At 41.6% G+C, this 23,813-nt stretch overlaps 1 protein-coding gene across 5 annotated transcripts in view; it reads left to right on the top strand.

The window, feature by feature from the left end:
- The window catches only part of hip1 (huntingtin interacting protein 1), a 344,047-nt gene that overhangs the window by 298,049 nt on the left and 22,185 nt on the right, over nt 1–23,813 (top strand). For 4 of the 5 annotated variants that reach the window (XM_043718716.2, XM_043718713.2, XM_087977487.1 and 1 more), the window contains 7 exons: nt 2,526–2,720; nt 3,210–3,357; nt 4,862–4,948; nt 15,195–15,302; nt 17,581–17,717; nt 18,397–18,507; nt 19,667–19,725. In XM_043718716.2, coding sequence (XP_043574651.2) covers nt 2,526–2,720; nt 3,210–3,357; nt 4,862–4,948; nt 15,195–15,302; nt 17,581–17,717; nt 18,397–18,507; nt 19,667–19,725 — 845 coding nt within the window. The remainder of the gene's footprint in view (nt 1–2,525; nt 2,721–3,209; nt 3,358–4,861; nt 4,949–15,194; nt 15,303–17,580; nt 17,718–18,396; nt 18,508–19,666; nt 19,726–23,813) is intronic. The other variant, XM_087977488.1, reaches the window with a different exon arrangement.

Genomic DNA, 23,813 nt, shown 5'->3' with positions numbered 1-23,813 from the left:
TCCACACAGTCATCCAAGGCTGGAATCAAACACAGGTCCCTGGTGCTGTGAAGCAACCGTGCTAATCACTGAGCCACTATGCTGCCTGCTTTTGACAGTTCCTTTTGACATTTTTGACATTTTATGATAATTTTATGTCCATTCATGTTGACTTTTAACAATGCCAAAGAGCACCTTGCCTCTCTTAAAGGAATAGTGACTCGCCCCAAGAGCTGTACCAGGTCCATATCCAGAAGTACTTTATCTCCCCAAATACTATCCCAACTCTGCAAAGAGCTCTGCAAAGTTTTGACCTATTCATCCAGGTCTAATCTGCACATCATGTTTCATGCACCGAGGTAACAAAAGTCACGTGAGTGGAGGCAGCTGCTGATTATTATATGTTGGCAACTGTCTTGATGGACCACACATGCTAAAATTGACCTGGCTCAATTTCCACTCACACAAAGATGGTAGATCCCATGTTTAGGATAAGATTTCCAATTTTTGCTATGGTCCGTAGCAACACGACGGTTGGACGAAGAGCGCCTCATCTTCCGCCGAGGAACCCTCCAACCACAAGGGATGAACTCAGATTTCTTCAGTTTCCTCATTTCCCCTCCCCCCACCTTGTCTCAGTCAAATCCCTCAAACTCAGCACCGCCTTCCTAACCTGCAATCTTCTTCCTGACCTCTCCGCCCCCACCCCCACTCCGGCCTATCACCCTCACCTTGACCTCCTTCCAACGCCCCTCCCCCAAGTCCCTCCTCCCTACCTTTTATCTTAGCCTACTGGACACACTTTCCTCATTCCTGAAGAAGGGCTCATGCCCGAAACGTCGATTCTCCTGCTCCTTGGATGCTGCCTGACCTGCTGCACTTTTCCAGCAACACATTTTCAGTTCTCTTGAGTATAAAAGACTAACTGATCTAATTTAAAGTCTCTAAGATGATTGAAGATTAGTCTCAGTTGGCTGGATGGTTGATTTGCTTTGCATAGTGATGCCCACATCATGGGTTCAATAGCTGCACCGGCTGAGGTTACCATGAAAGCCTCAACATCTTCCTTGCTTGAGGTGTGATGACCCTCAGGTTAAGCCATCACCAGACGGCTTTTTTCTCGTGAGAGTGCAGTCTCATGTGTTATGGACTAGGCCGGACCCCCCAAAACAGTTTTAAGCAGGTAGCAGACCGTAACTTTGCTGTTTGTTTAGCTTGGTGTATAGTGGATAGTGCTGGAGTAAATTAGCTGGGTTTTCTGCCAGGTTTTAAACAAACAAAACTTATTTACAAAGAACAGAAAACAGAATACCGAAAACCTATCCTAGCCAAACCCGACTTAATGATGCTGTTCCGAAAATAGGTGCAACAGTCCCAATACCCACATCCCTTAGCACAAACAGTAAACAATGAAACAAACAAGAGCTTACACATTGAGGTTAGAGAGAGAGAGAGAGAGAGAGAGAGCGCAGCAGCTTATTTCACATCCTCTGCTGCAACTGAACTGACTAAAGTTCTGAAGTGAATTGCACTGCACAACTAAAGAGCAGGCCACGCCCTGTCAGCTATACCTTTTTTTTAAGACATGAAAGTCTTAGACTGGAGGTATTATCTGTTAGGGTAAACAGAAAGCCCCAGCGAGCCATTCAAACTTGAGACACATTGGAGCCTGGCCAATGACCTCTTCTCTGGGGAAAAAAAAATTCAAGGACATAGTAACCTTGTAACAGAGCCAGTATTGTGACACATTATCTGGTAAGTCTCTGGCCACTTTACCTTTTATCTAAGATGATTAAAGGCGTTGAAAGGGTATCATAGAAACCCTACAGTGTGGAAACAGGCCATTTGGCCCAACACGTCCACATTGACCCTCCAAAGAGTTGCCCATTCAGACCCGTTCCCCTACTACTCGACATTTCCCCCTGACCAATGCACCTAACCCACACGTTCCGGAACACTGTGGGCAACTTGGTATGACCAATTCACCTAACCCCCATGTCTTTGGATTGTGGGAGGAAACCGGAGCATCTGGAGGAAACCCATGCAGACACTGGGAGAATGTGCAAACTCCTTAAGGTAGTGGCCCGAGGCTGGAATCGAACCCATGTTTCTGGAGCTGTGAGGCAGCAGTGCTAACCACTGAGCCACCGTACTGTGCAAATTGGGAAATACTTTTTTATAGAGGAGCTCGGGACAAAAAGGCATAATGTTAAAATTGGATTGGTATCACAGGCTTGAATAGCAAATATCTGTTTCTATGTTCCCAGAGAGAAACCAGCGTTCATGTTCCAGGTTTATGACCTCTCATTCGAACCCATTCTACTTGATTTGTCAAGTTTTCTGAGAAGTAAATAGCAGTGAGCTACTCTATTTTAATTGATAAATGAAAGTGTACTTGGATTTTATTTTTCATTATGGTATACACCCCACACTGCAACAGCAATCTTTTTCAAAAATTGAGACAAAGCACAACCTGATGGAAAATATACAGTTAGTAAGTTTCAGAATATGACATCACTTTGTTCCTGTTGTACCTGTCCTGCCAGGCGAGCACAGTGATGGCATCAACTATTGAGTCCCTGACATCAGAAAAGAAGATGCTGTGTGAGGCTGTTGATCAGAAAGAGAGCACGTTAACCACACTACAAGATGAGTTACAGCAGCTAAAGGATGCCTTGTCAGCGGAGAAGGACAATACCAGCCGAACAGTCGAGGGGCTGCAGAACCAGCTGAATGAAAAGGTATGCATTGAGTGATTCTGGTCAAGGTAAACAAGGCAAAAAAACCTTCAGTATTCGTTGAATATCTGAAAAACATACCCAGTTTAGTTGCACACTGAAATTAATAACCTGCTTCTGTCTATGTTGCTCCTTTGGATGGATCGTCAACATTTACCAGAAGAGTTTAAAGCATTATCCTCATGGCAGTGCCTGAGGTTGCTGCATTCCCTGTGTATAATACTGAAGTGTTGATCTAGATTTTGAGCTGAACTGTTCAGCTGCGAATGATGTACTAACTGCATCGAACAGCCTCACAAGGTTCCTTTGCTCCATCTTCCTCCATGTTATAACTCACTCAATTCATCCCCACCCATCCAAAAGAAACTGGGTTTGCATGTTTTTGTTATGTTGTATAGCTGTGCTTCATGTTTCTCTCGTGCTGTGTGACTGGGCTGGGCATACACTGTTTCAATTGGATAATGGTGGCTTCACGTGCTCTATATTTTTTAGGAGAACCATGAGCAATCTCTGGAGAAGCAGCTACTTGATGAGCAGTTTGCTCTGCTGTGCTGTACTGTGGAGGAGGCCGAGGGAATTGTACAGGACGCACTCAGCAGGTTGGATGATCCCCTTCATGTTGGCTGCACAAGTTCTGCAGGTAAACACAAAAAGCAAGAGGTGATGAGGCTGGCCAGTGGTTGAATCAAAATTTAGATTGTGATTAATTGTAAAGGTCTGAAGTACTTTGAAGTTATTTTGAGGTAGGAAAAAATAAAATTGTTTTCACTTTAGATTTCAGGGAGCAAGGAAACACATTATAGCAGGAATACAGTCCTTCCACCACAGTTCAAATGGAACCCAACAAGAGTATTATTGACCCCCAGTAAATCATCTGGGAGCTTCCTGATGAAGAGCTTTTGCCCAAAACATCGATTTTCCTGCTCCTCAGATGTTGCCTGACCTGCTGTGCTTTTCCAGCACCACTTTCATATAGACCCCAGTAAATCATGACAGTTTGACATTACCTAGCATGGCTGAGAAAAGCTAACCTTCTGAAAATTTACAATCAACTGAGTTCCTCTTTTTATTGAAACCAAAAATCTGAGTTTCATCCTTTGGTAATATTGGTAGTTGAGGGATAGGCAAGGACAGAAGCAATAATAGCTTCTGCTGTTTCTCAGGCCAGTGTCTCTCCTAGTGACCTGCTTGGACGGCTTGACCAGCTGTAGGAATTGGGTGATTTTAGGTACTGGATCATCCAGGTGTAGTGGTAGCAGACTGGCTAGTCAGGATATTGATGAAATAACTTTGAATATTCACTTGGCCAGTTAGCAGTTACTGAAATGCTCTAGCAGCCTTGTCATTGGTCTGGAACACCACAAAACAGTGAGGGGTGAACTTTGTCCTTATGGAACAGCATACAGCCGTAAGTATGTATTGCTATTTGTACCACTATTTGCCCTTGCTCATAAAAACTGATGGAATCAGGAACACCATTCTGATTGTCCACTGGAAATGAACTCTGGCTTTGATAAAGGTCAATTTACCAGAATCTGTTCCAAGTTTAGCAGATAGAATTGGGGGCTGGAATTAGGGTTATACTATAATGCACTAAAGCGATGGGTGTCATCGAGAGCTAGTCTGGTGCAGCTTCACCGGACAAATTCCTGGGAACACAGGACTGATCTCCAGGGAGACATTGAGGAGACTGGGTCTGTATTGTTTAGTGTTTAAAAGAATGAGAAATTACCTTGATGAAGAATACAAAATTCTTTGAGGACAGCTGAATGGATGTTTAATTTTCATATTAGTGCACTACTTCTGTAGGCATGATCTGAAATGGCAGTGCAGACACGAGGGGCTGAATAGCCAATTCCTCCTGCTACGTTCCAATGAAATAATTCTCTTTCACCCACTTACATGTAATGAGGCTGAACACTGAAAACCTTGATGTGGAAAATTATCTTGTTTTCAAAAGTTGTATGATTTAGAGAATCGGGACATGATGTCTTTGGGGATTTTTTTCAATTCTTTATCCCCCAAACAATAATGTGACATCTTTTTGATGGCATACTTAATGTGGTTGATGTAGCTTTGCTTAAATTAGTGAGTGAAAGTTATAACCAACTGGATTCCTTACAGCAATCGTATGCTTTCTGCAGATTATCTCATCACAAGAGGTCAGGCTGCACTGGATTCCCTGAACAGGCTACAGGATGGACATGCACAGTATCTGTCTAACAGATCAGGTAAGATTTAAGAAGTACATGTGTGACAAACATTGATAAGTCAAATCAATTGCAACTCGGTTTATTAGCTTTGAGTTTGTCCAGACATTTAATGACTAATTTTAATTCATTTTGACTGAAGCAGACTGGGACCTCCTTAGTATATTCTAAACAGGTCCTATTATATCAGCAGAATTCATTTTAGGTTGCCCATCATTGAGCACATTGAAGTGTTGGGCAGAGGTAATTTTAGAATTGTAATTAGTGGTTGTATTTAAGAGGCATCAGACCATTGGTATCGGTTTACTTTGGTTATTCACATGGATTTTGCTTCCTTGAATATTTGTTCTAGTTCTTCACTGTTAGTAGGTTCAGGTCTTAAGGTGGGTGTCAACCTAGTTGCAAGTTTGAATGCAGGATGAGGAGTCACAGGAGTTCGAGCAGCAACTGGATTGTAGGGATAAGATGCTGCACATAAAGCCATAGCGGCTGCATCAGTTTGAATGACCGAGTTACTTGGCTGGAATTGTCAGGGGAACAGTTTATAAAGAAACCTTCTCTGATCAGACAGGGTGCCTCAGACCTGTGCAGTATCCTGCAGCATATCTAGAGCTCACTCTGCTAGATGGCCATGTGTTGCTGTGGCAATGTAATTCATCATTTGCCTTGGATTCCTTCCATGTTGTTTTCGGTGACATTGCGAGCCAATAGGTAGTCTAGTCTGTGAACGCACCAAAGAGGTCACATGCTCCCTTTTCTCAGATTTCCAATTGACAATATTGGTGAACACGAAATGGCTTTGAGATTTTCTGCAGGAGCTGGATTTCTACAGTTGTAATAAGTGCACGAGGTGGCATGCATATAGCCATTTGGTCAGCCAGCAAGATACCATTCAATCATTATGAACTGAACTACTGAATCATGCTGGTTTGTGCCCGATTTGCTGTTTGAAAGATTTACTTTATCTAGCACCTTTATCAATCACAGGCCACCTAAAAATGCTTTATAATCCAATAAACTGCAGGAAATGTAGGAAACATGGCAACAATTTGCATACAGCAAGGCTCCTGCAAACAACAGTCTGATAATGACCAAATCATCCATTTGCTGATATTGGTTGAGGAATAAATATTAGTCAAAGCGTTGAAACTTCTGTTGTTGTTGTTCCAAATAGTACCAATGGATTTCCCCATGAGGGATACTTTACCTCTCGGTTTAGTAAATCATTTAAAAGGTGGTACTTCTGATAGTACTGAACTGGAGTGTCAGCTTGGATTATGCGCTTAAATTGCGGGAATGGTGTTTGAACCACACAATTACTTCTGACTTAGCGAGAGGGTTACCACACTGTATGGTTGAGACAGGTTCATTTCACAGCAGTCAATCAACCCCCATTTTTTTCAACCATTTCACAATGTCAGATAAGGACAACTCTGGTCTAGTTGCCTCTTACATATTTGACTTTTCGCAACAGTCCAAGCTTATCCGTAGATGTGAAATCTGGCTTGAGACCATTATACAGTAACGGTGGGGAGTCTGCCAGAGGGAGATCAAACACAGGTTTGCTCTTGTTAATTAGAGTTCTCAGTACCTTGATAAAAACTGCATTTCTGCAGTTCACACCAGAGAGTGATGTGCTGCTGCACTGCATTCTACTCTCTTTCTGGGGAGATTCTAAACCAAGGATCTGTCTTCCCTCTGTACAACATGCAATGCACAGTAGTGAGAAGCGCAATAAAACCTTCCCAGGTTTGACAAGTCAGATCCTCGCAAAAATGAAATGGATGTAGGAAGGCAAGACCACCAGTTTGCATCAGAGATGTGAAATTGATTTCTGGCACTGTAGAACAGCATTTGATGGATGATGTGCTCACTCCTTGCCCTGATTTGTTACACGATAGTAACACTACTTCTACCTGATGTTTCACCTATAAAGAAGCCCTCACCTCTGAACCAGCTTTCAGATATGGGACCTGACATTGCAGGGTTAGTTGGCAACTCTGAGGCTACACAGCAGGCAATGTAGAAATGTTAAAATGTGAATAGTTTAATGGAGGATGCAATAATAATCTTAGTATTATTTTTTATTGCTGTGTACAATGCTTTCTTAAATATTTTCTTAATTATCCAATTATTCTGGAAAGGTGATGCTTCAGTGGCTTCAGTTGAAGGTCTCTGATGGACTGAAAGAAGTGGAGAACTTGTACAAGGCCAGAATTAGATTAGTGCCGAGATGGGAAGAGTTTGAGGGTTGGAGGCAATTCCACAGATTGAGAAAGCAAAGGGCATGGAAGGGTTTGAACATGAGGTAGAGATTTTAAATTTTAAAAGTTTTGTGGGTCAAAAGGCAATATAACTCAGTAAGCACAGGGGTTATACAAATTGGAATCAGGGCAGCAGAGTGGTAGATGAGCTCAGGCTTTTGGAGAGTGGACCATGGAAGGCCACTGAGAAGAGAAAATGAAACGTCAGGTCTGTTGATAACAAAAGTAAGGGTGCACATTGCAGCAGCAAATAAGCTGAGCCACAGCAGAGGCAGGGAATTTTACTCAAGTTGATGTAGCCATTGGAAGTTCAGGTCATGCTCAAAAGGCAAGCTGGAGCTGCGAATCAGGTGACTTCATGGTGAGGGAATAGCATTTGTCATGATTAAGTAGATATAATCTAATGTTGTATACACTCTTGTCGGAAAAAATTATAGAATCTGTGGAGAATTATATGGAGGCCATTTGACCCGTCAAGCCTACACTGACCCTCTGAAGAGCATTCCAACCTATCCCTGTAACCCCACATTTACATAATTGCCCCACTTAGCTTGCACATTCCTGATTTCAGTATAGCCAGTCCATTTAAACTGTACAGTTCTGGACTGGGGCAGGAAATCAGAGCACCCGGAGGAAGCCCACGTCGACATGGGAGAATGTGGAAATTCCACGCAGTCGGGCAAGACTGGGATTTAACCTGGGTCTCTGGTACTATGAGGAAGCAGTTCTAACCAGCCTGCCACTGCGCTTACCCTATAATATAGACTGTAAGCACGCTGGGAGAGCTATCCTGACAAAGCTTTGACATGAACCAAGAATCTTTAACTCCCATCACCTAGTTGCTCCATCAGAGAGCAACTGTTGCCTCGTCTACACTTTTAGGGTGAATAATTTCTCATTTGTTTCAGTTAGATTAAATTTAGTGATTAAATCTTAGTAATTTTCAAGTACGATATCCACTAACTACTGAACTAAAGTATGAAACCAATCAAAGGGTTGGCCAGGGAAAGCACTTGAGAATAGTTTATTAACCTTGAGGTTATCTTTAAACTGAATCAGAGTAAGGAAATAACTAGCAGTTGCAATTAACTGACAAATGAATACCATCTGAGCGTGTGATCGTTCACCTTCCTCTGGGATGTCTCGGTGATTAGTCTCCTTCTGTGAAAGTGCTTTTTATTCTGCTTGAATTCTCTTCCCCAGGGTAAATCCATATGCATTGCTGTCTCTTTCTGGAGTCACTGGTATAAATCGTTCCTTTAGCCAAACAGAAAAAATGTAGCACATTTAAGTGACACTCTTGGGTCTTCTTGCCACTCATTGTTAGAGATGTATTTCTGTAATTGCTCTTCATCTGTAATAGATTCATTTTTGGGATTCTTTTGTGGAACTTGCCTCTCTTAAGCTAATACAGGTGGTTAACAGTAAAGAAGCTTGGAAATCAAACGTGTCAAAGCACTCACTTGTATACTTTGGATTTTTCAAGAAAGCTCCTTCATTGCACTCACTGACCTTTTTTTTATCATTGATGGGATGTGGGTATCGCTGACCAGGTCTGCATTTATTATCTTGTCTAATTGCCCTCATCACAACTGAAGCACTTACTGGGCCACTTCAGAGAACAATTAATAGTAAAGCATATTGCTGTGGGTTCGGAATCATATACAGACCATAAGACCATAAGACATAGGAGCGGAAGTAAGGCCATTTGGCCCATCGAGTCCACTCCGCCATTCAATCATGACTGATGGGCATTTCAAATCCACTTACCCGCATTCTCCCCGTAGCTCTTAATTCCTTGTGACATCAAGAATTTATCAATTTCTGCCTTGAAGACATTTAGCGTTCCAGCCTCCACTGCACTCTGTGGCAATGAATTCCACAGGCCCACCACTCTCTGGCTGAAGAAATGTCTCCGCATTTCTGTTCTGAATTTACCCCCTCTAATTCTAAGGCTGTGTCCACGGGTCCTAGTCTCCTCGCCTAACGGAAACAATTTCCTAGCGTCCACCCTTTCCAAGCCATGTATTATCTTCTAAGTTTCTATTAGATCTCCCCTTAATCTTCTAAACTCCAATGAATACAATCCCAGGATCCTCAGACGTTCCTCGTATGTTAGACCTACCATTCCAGGGATCATCCGTGTGAATCTCCGCTGGACACGCTCCAGTGCCAGTATGTCCTTCCTGAAGTGTGGGGAACAAAACTGGACACAGTACTCCAAATGGGGCCTAACCAGAGCTTTATAAAGTCTCAGTAGCACAACAGTGCTTTTATATTCCAACCCCCTTGAGATAATTGACAACATTGCATTCGTTTTCTTAATCACGGACTCAACCTGCATGTTTACCTTTAGAGAATCCTCAACTAGCACTCCCAGATCCCTCTGTACTTTGGCTTTACGAATTTTCTCACCGTTTAGAAAGTAATCCATGCTTCTATTCTTTTTCCCAAAGTGCAAGACCTCGCATTTGCTCACATTGAATTCCATCAACCATTCCTGGACCACTCCTCCAAACTGTCTAGATCCTTCTGCAGCCTCCCCACTTCCTCAGTACTACCTGCCTGTCCACCTAACTTTGTATCGTCGGCAAACTTCGCTAGAATGCCCCCAGTCCCTTCATCCAGATCATTAATATATAATGTGAACAGCTGCGGCCCCAACACTGAACCCTGCGGGACACCGCTTGTCACCGGCTGCCATTCCGAAAAGAACCTTTTATCCCAACTCTCTGCCTCCTGTCAGACAGCCAATCCTCAATCCATACCAGTAGCTCACCTCGAACACCATGGGCCCTCACCTTGCTCAGCAGCCTCCCGTGTGGCACCTTATCAAAGGCCTTTTGGAAGTCTAGGTAGACCACATCCACTGGGTTTCCCCGGTCTAACCTACTTGTCACCTCTTCAAAGAACTCCAAAAGGTTTGTCAGGCACGACCTCCCCTTACTAAATCCATGTTGACTTGTTCTAATCCGACCCTGCTCTTCCAAGAATTTAGAAACCTCATCCTTAATGATGGATTCTAGAATTTTACCAACAACTGAGGTTAGGCTAATTGGCCTATAATTTTCCATCTTTTGCCTTGATCCTTTCTTGAACAAGGGGGTTACAACAGCGATCTTCCAATCATCTGGGACTTTCCCTGACTCCAGTGACTTTTGAAAGATCTCAACCAATGCCTCCGCTATTTCCTCAGCCACCCCCCTCAGAACTCTAGGATGTAACCCATCAGGGCCAGGAGATTTATCAATTTTAAGACCTTTTAGCTTTTCTAGCACTTTTTCTTTTGTAATGGCAACCATACTCAACTCAGCCCCCTGACTCCCTTTAATTGTTAGGATATTACTCATGTCTTCCACTGTGAAGACTGACGCAAAGTACTTATTAAGTTCTCCTGCTATTTCCTTATCTCCCATCACTAGGCTTCCAGCATCAGTTTGAAGTGGCCCAATGTCTACTTTTGCCTGTCGTTTGTTTCTTATGTATTGAAAGAAACTTTTACTATCATTTCTAATATTACTGGCTAGCCTACCTTCATATTTGATCCTCTCCTTCCTTATTTCTCTCTTTGTTATCCTCTGTTTGTTTTTGTAGCCTTCCCAATCTTCTGATTTCCCAGTGCTCTTGGCCACTTTATAGGCTCTCTCTTTTTCTTTGATAGATTTCCTGACTTCCTTTGTCAGCCATGGCTGTCTAAGCCCTCCCCGGATAAACTTTCTCTTCTCGGGGATGAACCTCTGTACAGTGTCCTCAATTTTACCCACAAACTCCCGCCATTTTTGCTCTACTGTCTTCCTTCTAGGCTCTGCTTCCAGTCTATTTTCGTCAGTTCCTCTCTCATGCCCTCATAGTTACCTTTATTTAACTGTAACAACATTACATCAGATTTTGCCTTCTCTCTTTCAAACTGCAGACTGAACTCTACCATATTATGATCACTGCTTCCTAAGTGTTCCCTAACTTTAAGATTTTTTATGAAGTCTGGTTCATTACATAGCACTAGGTCCAGAATAGCCTGCTCCCTTGTGGGCTCCATGACAAGCTGTTCCAAAAAGCCATCCTGTAAGCATTCCATGAATTCCCTTTCTTTGGATGCACTGGCAACATTATTTACCCAGTCCACCTACATATTGAAGTCTCCCATGATCACTGTCACCTTACCTTTCTGACATGCCTTCTCTATTTCCCAGTACATGTTGCGCCCCTGGTCCTGACCACTGTTAGGAGGTCTGTACATAACTCCCATTATGGTTTTTTTGCCTTTGTGGTTCCTCAATTCCACTCACACAGACTCCACATCATCCGACGCTATGTCATTCAGTGCCATAGATTTAATTTTGTTCTTAAATAACAAGGCAACCCCGCCCCCTCTGCCCACCTCCCTGTCTTTTCGATAAGTTGAAAACCCTTGGATGTTTAACTGCCAGTCCTGACCCCCCTGTAACCACGTCTCTGATGCCTACCACATCATAATCATTCACGATGATCTATGCCATTAGTTCGTCTGCTTTGTTATGAATGCTATGAGCATTCGGGTAAAGTGCCTTAATGTTAACTTTCTTATCATTAGAGATATTGGAAGTCATAAGATGTCCTAAGTTATCCTTCCTTTTTGCTGCATTCCCAGTCTGTCTCAAGTTTAAATCTGCCTGCACATATGCTATCCTGCCGCTTATCTTTCCATTTAACTCCAAGCTCCCTGTTGCTTTCACTTTCCCCTCCCCCCCAGCTCAGAAGTTTAAAGTCCGACTGACCACCCTATTTATCCTCTTCGCTAGAACATTGGTACCTGATCGGTTCAGGTGGAGACCGTCCCAACGGTACAGATCCCCCCGGTTCCAAAACTGATGCCAATGCCCCACAAAGTGGAATCCCTCTTTCCTACACCAATCCCTTAGCCACGTGTTTACTTCCCTAATTTTCTTATCCCTATGCCAATTTGCACGTGGCTCGGGCAGTAATCCGGAGATTATGACCCTTGAGGACCTGTACTTCAATTTCCTTCCTAGTGCTCGATAATCCCCAAACAGGTCCTCCACCCTAGCTTTGCCTATGTTGTTAGTCCCAACGTGGACCACAACAACTGGATCCTCCCCCTCCCGCTCCAACATCCTTTCAAGCCGGTCAGAGATGTCCCGAACCCTGGCACCGGGTAGGCAACACACCATGCGAGACTCCCGATCCAGCTTGCAAAGGATACTATCTGTCCCCCTAATTATAGAATCCCCTATAACAACTACTTGTCTTTTTGCTCCCCCCTCTTGAATGGCCTTCTGCACCATGGTGCCGTGGTCAGCTGGCTCATCCTGTCCAGAGCCCTTTTCCTCATCTGTAAAGGGGGCAAGCATCTCATACCTGTTGGACAAGGTCAAGGGCTGAGGCTCCTGCACTCCTGAACTCAGGTTCCCCCTACCTGCCTCACTTACAGTCACATTCTGATGTCCCTGATCACTGACTGGATGTGAATTACTTAATCTCCCAGGTGTGACTGCCTCCTGAAACAAAGTGTCCAGGTAACTCTCCCCCTCCCGGATGTGCCGCAGTGTTTGAAGCTCAGATTCCAGATCATCAACTCTGATCCGGAGTTCTTCCAGCAACCAACACTTGCTGCAGATGTGGTCACTGCCGTTCACAATGGGATCAGCCAGCTCCCACATCATACAGCTGCAGCACACCACCTGACCAGCCATCTCTGCTTAGTTAATTACTTTATTACTTTGTACAGGTTTGAGTTAAAATACTTCCTGATACCTCTCTGCTATAGTCTTTTTTTTTTAAAAACCAATTAATAGATAAACAGTACTTAGTAAGGGGGTTAGAGGAGGAGGGCGGGTGGGAGACACTACGGTTGTAGAGTCTCGGGTTTAGCCGCCTTCCTGATTTATATACTCACTGCTTTCCTTCCCGGCTGCCCCTCTGGTCGTCGTCACTTCCTCCTGCTGCTCCCGCTCTTTCTGTGAAGAGAAAAAAAAACTGCTGCCCGCTACCGGTAAGTAATTTTAAAACAAACTGTCTTACCTTAGACAGTTTGTTTTAAAATTACTTACCGGTAGCAGGCAGCGGTGTTTTTTTTTCTCTTCACAGAAAGAGCTGGAGCAGAAGATTGGTAGATTTCCTTCCCCAAAAGACATTAATGAACTAGTTGGGTATTTATGAAATCTAGTCGTTACATGGTCACATTACTTATACTTGCTTTTTTTTGAAGTGGAAGTTTGGTTTTTTGAATAACTGAAGTTCTGGTAGAATGTCCCTGAAGTGCTTGAAATAACTCCACACAGGCCGGTATCCCATCACCAAGTCATCCTTTAGTTCCATGTGGAGAGGCTGTGACGCTGACCCAGCTCCCTCAGAACCAGTTCTCAGAGTGAACAGGATATCTGACACACCTGTTTATTTATTTTTTCTTTTTTTATCTTTTACCCGCACACTACCGCCTAACTGTAGTTTCCCAGCACCCATGTTGTGTGTGTGCAGGTGTGAGACACAGTGAGATACACAAGGTGTACAAATCTTTATTCAATTTCCACCACCAGGAAGAAAAGATACTTGTTTTTTTATCTTGATTTGTTTAATTAACTCAATTTAAATTCTTGATCAAGGAATTCATTTAATTAGTCAAGGCTGCCATTTGTAGAAATACTGGTCTATGACTATGTCAGTGTATCACTGCACCACTGTTATTCCATAAACCATTATTCCATTAGTCCGAATAGGTAATCCAATGTTTGGTGTAATTATCTCAAACTATTCTATTAGTGCCACTGCCGCTAAATTTAATTTGTTGGCTCCAGATGTGTCAAATGGTAATTAACTCCCCTAATCAGCACTAATCGGTTTTTCAGTACTTTCTCTAGCACTTTCTGTTTTTATACACAGGACTGATTTCTGTAGTCAGTTGTGGAGTTACACATTTATCTGTCCTTCTGAAAAGGTCCAGCATATGGTGCTGATTGCATCTGCATCTGCTTCTGCTTCTCTTACCTCTGAAACGCCTTGCTTCTACTGGTGTTCACAGCCCTTAGCCTTTCTGCCAGAATACTGACTATATTTAAAGGACATCCTTAGGGCAATTTTCAGATCATTGCATCCACGCATTGATGTCCTGTATCTATGTATTTGTTGTCAAATGTGCATCAATCAAAAATGGTGGTTAAGGAAGGGAAATATGAATTAATTGCTCCTGCTCTTGAATACAGTCAGCCCCTGGGTTATGAATAGGCTCTGTTCTTGAGTATGTTCATAAATCAATTTGTCAGAACACAATACAGCATGATATAAAATAGCTGTTCATAAGTGCGAGTAAATGTTCATATGTCAGATCTTTAATTGTAAAAGGGGAACTTGTTTGTAAGTATGAGCATTCGTAATTTAGACATTCTTAAACAGGGTTCCATGTATTATAACACAGTTTTTACTGGAAAATGCATATATGTGTTATCAGATGCATTATGTGCATTCTTAAAAAACTCATTCATGGGATGTGGGTGTCACTGGCTGGGCCAGCATTTGTCCATTCCTAATTGCCCACAGGGCAGTTAAGAGTGAACGATATTGCTGTGGGTCTGGAGTCACATGTAGACCAGATCAGCTAAGGATGTCGGTTTCCTTCCCAGATGGTTTTTTTCCCCTGATGCTCAGCAATGGTTTCATGGTCACCATTGGACTCTTATTTCCAGATTGTTATTGAATTCACATTCCATCATCTGTCATGGTGGGATTCGAACCCAGGTACCTCGAACATTATCTGGGTCTCTGAATTTAAATTCCAGTGATAATGCCACTAGGTCGTCATCTCATTCTCTCATTATCATTCTCTAAGATCTTGCATGAAAAAGAGTAGCTGCCACCGATAGAACCGAATGCTTGCAAGAGTCTGGTTAGTGCCTAGTGGACAGGAAGGATTGAAATGATTTCTAAAGAAGATGTGGGAGTATTTTGGGTCTCTTGAGTTACCTTATTCTGTGCTTCTTTCCTACCCACTTTTTTTGTTTTTCATTTTCCAGATGTCAGAAACCTTTTACAGGCAGTCACCCTTTTTACCCATTTGATGGGGGACACCATTGTCCAGGGTAGTGCTACCTCCCATATGGTGCCAATGGAGCAGGCAGACCGTAAGTAATGTGCTCAATGTGCTGTTGCATGTAAGCGGCTTTAAAAAGCAATACCTTGCTTTTGTTAACCAGCTTGCACTCTCACAACACTAGTGCTGTGATGCCTACTGAAGCTTGACTCTTGGTTTCTAAAAGAACAGCAGATTCTACTGACAAGAAACTATCTATCAGCCTGTATCGTGAACTTGTGCCATTGAAGAGGGTTCTCACCAAACAGTGTTCTGAAGTGAGTGGTGTGTCACCATGTAAAATTCGGGTACTTCAATCATAATCTAAATGATAGGAGAATATGTATGAACAAGAAAGAATATGCCTGAAATCTGCTATGTCACTTTGCAAATATTTTCTATATCCTGTCAGCTTCTGCCATGTATACCCTTTTAGTTTGTTGAGCATTATTTCATTAAAGTTTTACATTGTTGTACCATAATTAAGTCCCTTCAATAACCCTGTTGATAACGACATCATTACGATGTCTGTAAGGTCCTGGTGCTACGTTGGCTGATTTCACTCTTAGCATCAGTTGAAATATTACAATTGACCTATGTGCTTTTGAGCTACAGATAATAAAAATCAGTCAGGGTTTACCATTGCCATTGAACGAATTCTCATTGCAGTGTGCTTGTTTGTGGATGCTGGTTGAAGATATGGTTGGCTTTAGCTGTGACTCTCTCCCATGATGAGACAACTTGCGATAGCCCACTGTCTAGGTTAACGCATGAAGAATGACCACTTGGCTGTAAGGACTGAGAAGACCATCTCTTCTTCTTATTGAAAGAAGAAACTGAGGGGAAGACAGAAATAGACTCTTAATTACAGGACACAGTGGGCCTCTTGAATAAAACAAAAATTGTGTTTTGTATTTAATTGGATGGGATAGATAATGTTCATAAATGGTTTAAGAACTAATGGCCACTGAATTGTTTCAAATAATGAGTAGATTCAAAGGAAGGCATTAGGCATGTTCTTCAGAAATCTAAGTGGCAAGGATGAGAGAAGTGTTTTATCCAAAGGAGTGTGTGATGGTGTGGACTGAGACTCCGTGTTTTGGACTAATATAACTGCAGTGGGTGCACCTCATCATCAGAATAATGACAGTGTAAGTTTGATTCAGATGGCCAGGACATTGGAACAACACTTTATCAGTGTAATACCACCTTGATTCATTTTGACCAAATTAGCAGTGGCCTAGGAAAGATGCATTTACCTCAACAAAAGGATGACTGTTTCTTCCTATTCATTCTCATTTTCTTTCTCGCTTTTCTCTTGGAATCCCCTGTTTCTTGGCCTGCCTTCAATTTTTTTCCTCAGTCTCGCTCTAACTTCCTTTTCTCAGTCCTCAGCCCCACACTCTCTATTCTCTGCCCTCCCCACCAATACTCCCTCTGTTTTTCTCTGTGATTAATTTCTCATGATACTTCATCATCATGAATTTTGATGGATTTGATATGATACAGTCTTTTCTGACTGACTTAGGTATCAGTAGCCCCTGAGGGTTGGTTTATTTATAAATATGTAAAATGTGATTTTTGTGTTTGCTCAGTAATGTTATGAAGAAAAGTTGTTTAATTTGTTATGTATTCTGATACTGTTTGATCCTAGTTATGATTTGGAGATGCCGGTATTGGACTGGGGTGTACAAAGTTTAAAAATCACACAACACCAGGTTATAGTCCAACAGGTTTAATTGGAAGCACACTAGCTTTTGTACCACAGCCACCTGATGAAGGAGCGGCGCTCCAAAAGCTAGTGCTTCCAATTAAGTTTTAAGTTTGATCCTAGTTCCACCTTATTAAAAAGAGAACTTGATTGCAGAAGTAAGCAAGTCGGTGAGCATCTTTATTTTGATTTTGTTGCCAGTTTATTTCCCCTTGTTTTTAGAGTCATTGATTTCATATTGTGGACTGTTAATTAGCTTACCGTAATACTTGGTACTTCATCCAAATAGCTGCACTTGGATTTAAATCCTTGCTAGGAATATTAGGAGGCTATTTAGCCACAGGTCTGCCACAGCTAAACCTTGCTCCAATATACACTAACCAAGAATCACTGTATAAACTAAGGTGCAGGGACACTGACTGATCTTTGTCATTCCTCAAGCCACAGCTTCAAAGAAGCTCCTTTAGCTCAACATTACTACAACTAAGTTGAGCAAAAAAAGCTCTGACTGACCTTTGAATAAAAGCCCTGTCAACAGGATTTGTGTGATTGTTATTGATGTTTTGTGGCTGTACGGTCTTTCCCGCACCTTATGTTGGTTCTGTTTCCTCACTGCCAGGTCTATTGGAAGCATGTAAGCAATGTGGTAGTGAGGTACTTTCCTACTTCTCCAGCTTGAAGGACACTACAACTTTGAGCAGTGCAGATTGCACAAAAGTGAGAGAAAGTCTGAACCAGATAAACACAATAGGAGAGGTAAGGGGTTAATCTTCCATGAAATTTCGGTAAAATGTTGGATAGGCTGAAGATTGAAGCACATCATCAAGCTTTCCCTTAATTCATTCCATGCTGTCAATTTTGCTCACAGCGTGCAAAGTTCAAATACTGTGGAGAGATCCTACAAAGTTAATTCTGCTTCTTTGTCCAATGTTACTGCATGAGTAATACCATCCCAACGGAATGATTACCCTTTAATACTGCCCCTCTGTTTCTAAGACACTCATGATGGAGTTCAATTCCATAATTGAATTGAATCCTTGTCTCTCGGTCAAATAACCATTCTGGGAACTCATCAGAGGCTCTTGAAGCCTGAAAGCCGAACCTATATTGTGTTGTTTCGATTAGGAACAAACATGGAATAATCAGGGACATGAACAGTGATTAATTGATTTTTTTGTTTACTTTCCATTTCACCCAAGTCAGGGGTGCAGAGGCTAACTGTAGCAGCCAAACTGCTCCCCAGTTAGTTCAGCATGAAAATAGAATCAAGTCTATGACTCTCAGATGTATAAGCGAAAGTACCGTTCTAGTTTCAAATCTCTAATGAGAAACGTAAGGAGTTGTTTTAATTCTGAATTGACTGAGTTGAACATCTCCTCCATCAATCGTTGTGCACTCTCTGCAGTGCTGTTGACTGATGTATGTGTTGTTTTAGGAGCTGAGGCCTAAAGGAAGAGACATCAAGCAAAAAGAGCTGGGTGATCTGGTAGAAAAGGAGATGGCTGCCACATCAGCAGCTGTTGAAGCTGCAACTACTCGGATTGAGGTAATTCGTGTCGCTAAGTTAATTAGATAAGCTATTAGAGATGTACAGAGGAACCTCAATTATCCGAAGGACACAGGTGAGGATTATTTCGTTCACTTAATTGAATGCCGGCTAACATTGTTTAGCCAAGCATCAGGACCTTGCGATCTTGCCAGATAATCCGAAATTCGGATCATTGAGGTTTCTCTGTATTAGGGGAAAAAAAATTACTTCAGTAGCTGGACAGAGTTGCTGTTGATGGATAGATAGACACCAGATATGTACAGAAGTTCTCTGTTCTGATGCACTTTGAGACTGAGTTATTGAAAGGGAGAAAGTAGTTATATAAGTGAAGAGAATTATGAATTCAAATGTGTGAAAGGATATTGTAATGGGGAGTCCCTGATTTGGGGCATTCTTCCTATGGGTTGTTCAGAGCTCCATATTCATGGTCAAACTTGCTGTATTGCATTCGGGAGAGACAGACCATGAGGCTTTGATGAGGTGGTCTGTCCAGGACAGTAGGGTATGATTGTTCTTTGCTTAATTGTATGGCAAGAACATTTTCTGCAAGCAAAATAAGCAGTGAGGATATCCAAGCCAATTAAAGAAAATCAGAAATGAAGTTGTTTTTTTCCTCAATGGAGAGCCAGAGAATACTTTTCTCCTACACGATTTTTGTGTTTCTGGAATGTCGGTACAGAAACTAGTTACAGAATCGCTCTCCAATTATACGTGTTATGTGGCTGCTTCACAGAGGAAAGCTATAGAAAGTCCGGAAAGGGAATGGAGTGCAGTGGGAAATTTTGATGAAGATGAAAAAGAATTCCTTGTAATATTGCTGATCTGTGTCGAAGTTCTGTTTATTATTAACTGCACTCTGTTCTGTACATAACTGTGTCTGACTTTTGTTAGTTGACAGCAAATGTTCTGAAGCTGCATGTTTATCTTTACACAGCAAGCCTCATCTCATGCATGCTTTTCAATGTAATGGTAGCCAGAGTCTTCGATATGGTATGACATGATCCAGAACTTGCTCTAATACTTCAGTGGCTTTTCAGGAAAAGAAACCAGGCAGCAGCCAATTCCCTGGCTTATTGCTGGGGCAGGGCAACGTTCTGCTGTGTATTTCAGAGCTGCTAGTTGTAACAGGTTTTCTTTTCTCTAATCTTGTAACCAGGAAATGCTGAGCAAGTCAAGAGCAGGAGACACGGGTGTGAAGCTAGAGGTGAATGAGAGGTCAGTGCTTTCAAAGATGTGTGAATTTACTTAAGACTGCAAGAAGCTTGGGTGTCACTAAGGGCCGCCTCCACAGCAAAATGCTTGTGACTTTATGCAGTTTCAATGCAAGCTTCCTACACAAAGAGCTCCAGATGTCAATACTTAGTAAGGAAAATTAAAAAGCTTGAGAAAAGATTAGTTTGAATCCTACTGTCATTTATTGTGGGCTCTTTTTTTTTGTAATCCATAATTAATAATTTCACAAAACAAAAAAATTGATTTCATTAAATGTATTGCTGTAAATGGACCCAAACCAAGGTCAAATGTCAAGCTCACCCTTCTCCACAATAGTGGTTTCCATTTTACAGAATTCCCCTGGTTTAAATCATTCCCATTCACATCCACTATCTCGAATGCTATTGGACCCGTCCGTGTGTCATTAACTAAATTGCATAGAACTCCAAAAGTCTAGAATCCAACATACTCTGTCTAATCCATTTTTAATCCATTGTCATTGTTTCGAGTGTAGTAGACTTGTTCATTATCCATTTTAAGACTGCTCAAAATTCCACTGACGAATTCATTTCCCATGCCTTCCTATTGCCCAGAATTACAATGGATTCATTTAATTCCTCTTCAGTCCCATTGTGTAATATTCCAAGAGATAAATCACATTATGTTTACTGCTGCTATAAATATTAAAATTATTGTAGCCTTATTGCTCTTGATTCTATTGTAATTTGCACAGTATTGAATGAGTTTTTTTTCCTTTCTGCAGTAAAGGTTTATTTTCAGCTTCAGCCTCAGAACAATCTGCCAGTTGTAATTTTTTTTTGTCCCCAGTTTTCTCTCCAAAGGTGTCAATAACCTTTGTGCTTTTGTCCCATTCTTCCTCCGTATGCAGCAGGAAGTTAGTTAACAATTATTAGTAGACAGTCAGAAATCTAGAGTGATTTAGGTTTGCTCCTGGGTATCTGACTACTATCTTCTCAGAACTCCATTCCTCTGGAATTGTGGAAAAGGGTGACAGACGCTGCCAGTTTGAGTAGGAATTGAATCCAGTCCTTTGGAATAAAATGCAGTGTGACTCCTTTCCCTGGCCCTGGACTTGTACCTCTATTTAGTTTCTCTCTTATTCAACTCTATGCTCTCGCCGCGCTCATTTTGTTCATGAAACCCAACTCTGTTCCCTCAAAACTTTCTTTCAACAGTCTGTTGATCAGCCAACTTTTGTTCATGGTCCCTAAGTACTAACCCCCTCCCCACACCACTTTATATCTGTTGTTGTCACTCTCTTCTCAACTAAACTTCACTTCCCTGCCTTTGAAAATTACTGTCTTATCTCCAACCTTTCGTTTCTATCCTTAATCACTGAATGTTTTAACTTCTATATCTATGCCTCTCAATACTGCAAGTTAATGCTTGACACCCCCCCCCATTCTAATGTCCCTTGACACCGCCCTCCCATTCTAAAGTCATGCATGATATTGTGCAACTGTAGTAGAATGACACGCTACATCTTTACAGTCTGTAACTTTTGCCATAGATGGCTGTGCTATTCTCTTACAATGCCTGTCTTGTTATTTATCTTGAGGGATATTAGTAAATTTTAAAAGAAATTCAAATTCTTGTTACTAATTGAAAGAAATACATAAAGTTTTGTGTTTTAAATAAGACCTTTGCTATACAGCAATTAAACAAATTAAAGGACTTAAAACAAATTACAAGAATTAAACTCAAGCATTATACCAAATGTGTTATGAACACTTATTTTCTAAGACTGAAACTGTCAACAGGTATTTTTCTATTTTTATTTCCATACAGGAGTTTCCCCCACACTTTCAAGCTTCTTTCACTTCTCTTGGACCAAGTTAAGGAGTGCCACAGCTCTTAATAATTCTCACTTTGATTCTCCCCAGTGTTCCTGCTCTGAGAGATGGTGTCTTCTTGGTGTCTTTCCACCTCACATTGGGCCAGGCAACAGTATTCAGACAAGTCATGATTGTTCACACCCTAGCTCAAGCATGAGCTGTGCTACTATTTGCTTAGTGGGTCTACAAACCCTGGAAGCGTTTTCACTTTGCATGTTTCTGTTCTGGCTCCAGCCATGAGCTGTCTATGTTCTGTGAGTAAATCACACAGATAAACCCAAAACTACCCAAAAACACGGTAGTACCAAGAAAAGTATCCCCCTCTACCCCTGCTAAAGAGGCAAGCTTGGGATATCCCAAATTAGTTACAATTTCCAAACCTGTCCTCTGATCTGAACAGATATAGATTCATATTTGTCAGTAGCTTTTGACCTACCTTTGATTTGACATATTACATGAATAAATTTAAGCTCTAATGGCATTACCACAATCTAACCAGACTCATTGGTTCTATTCCTAAGCAAAGTAAGAACCACATAGTTTATTGTTTCCAAACCCCTAATTGTAACACCCTTAAATAAACATTGTCTTCCTTTGAATGGTAATTACCATATGGATTTTTTTTCCAATTCTCAAGCCCAGATTTGTTTCTCCTCCTATTTATCTTGCATTTAGAATTCCAGTTCTCAAAACATACAAATTATGGAACTAGGTATTTTTGCAACCGCTAATCTGCTCACCTGGTTCCATTCTTATCTATTCAGCCATTGTCAGAGAAGCACCTGCAATGTCTTTGCTTCCTGCTCTCACGTTTCCACTGCTGATACCCCAAAGGGCCTAAACTTGGATCCTCCTGATTCTTATGTACATCCTACCTCTCAAACCATCTTTCAAAAGCAGTGACTCATTCACTGACATCACTCGGCTGTACCTTAGCAATGTGACTTGTCTTGTTGCTTCTCTACCTGAATGAGCAGAATTTTTTCCCTGACTAACTAATGAGACCAAAGCCATGGTTTTGGGGTTCTGACACAAACTTCATTCCTAGCCACTAATTCAGGAGATTTTCCTTTTCGTGTTAATTATCTTATGGATTTTTGGTAGTATAGTGACAATAGCAATGAATTAGTAATACAAAGGTGCAGGTTAATTCGCTGGGGACTTGGGTTCAGCTCCACCAAAGTAGCAGTATAAATGCAATTAATAGATCTGAAATGTAAAGCTGTCTTAATAATAATGCTCTTGATAACTACCATCCATTTTGTAAAACTTAGCTGCTTCCCTAATGTCCTTTTGGGTAGGACATCTGACATCCTTGCATGACCTGGCCTACATGTAACTTCAGATACACTGCAATGTCATTGACTTTTTACTGCCATCTGAACCAACTTTGCAAATCAATCAGCACAAGAACAATTAGGGATAGGTAACAAATTCTGCCCTTGCTAGCAACACTCATATTCCATTAAAGAATAAAATAATCCCTTTGTGTCAGCTCAACTGCTGCTGAAACCTCACCCCATGTCTTTATTACCTCTAAACTGGACAATTCTAATGCTCCCCTGGTCAACACATGCTCCATAAATTTGAGCTCATCTAAAGTTGCTAGTTTTACCTCAACTGACAGCGAGTCTTGTTTAGATTGTTTTTTTGCTATCTTACCTGATATTATCATCATAGATAATCACAGAATCCCTACAGTGTGGAAACAGACCCTTCGGCCCAACAAGTTCACACCAATCCTTCGCAGAGTAACCCCCACCCAGACCCATTCCCCTCCCCTATTATCCTATATTTACCACTGACGAATGCACCTAGCCTATACATCCCTGAACACGATGGACAGTTTACCATGGCCAATTCACCTTTCCTGCAACTGGTGCAGCACTGCTATTATTCAAATCCTTGTTTTTAAATTCTTCTATCACTTTATTCCTCTCTTTTTTGTAGCCTCTTTGAGCTTTAAATTTCTCTGAGGCCCCTGCATGCTTCCACTTTTGAATTTACTCAGCCCACAGTTAAAACTTCAGCTGCCTAGGCAGCAGACCCTTGAATTCCACTCTGGACCTCCTTAATCCCACTGCTTTGATCAAACCATTGGGTCACCTAACCTCGGATGGCTGACGTACCATAGTGTGAAATTCTGTTTGAGAATACTTCTGTAAAAACCTTGAGAAAACTTTATTACGTTAACGGTGGTCCATGTATTCAAATTGTGTTGGTTATGCAAACAAA

This window comes from Chiloscyllium plagiosum, unplaced genomic scaffold, assembly GCF_037043375.1.
Source record: "Chiloscyllium plagiosum isolate Xiang-an unplaced genomic scaffold, Cpla_swu_hap1 HiC_scaffold_31, whole genome shotgun sequence".
Lineage (NCBI taxonomy): Eukaryota > Metazoa > Chordata > Chondrichthyes > Orectolobiformes > Hemiscylliidae > Chiloscyllium > Chiloscyllium plagiosum.
Note: the sequence above shows the minus strand (reverse complement) of the source record. Positions and strands in the feature narration are given on the sequence as shown.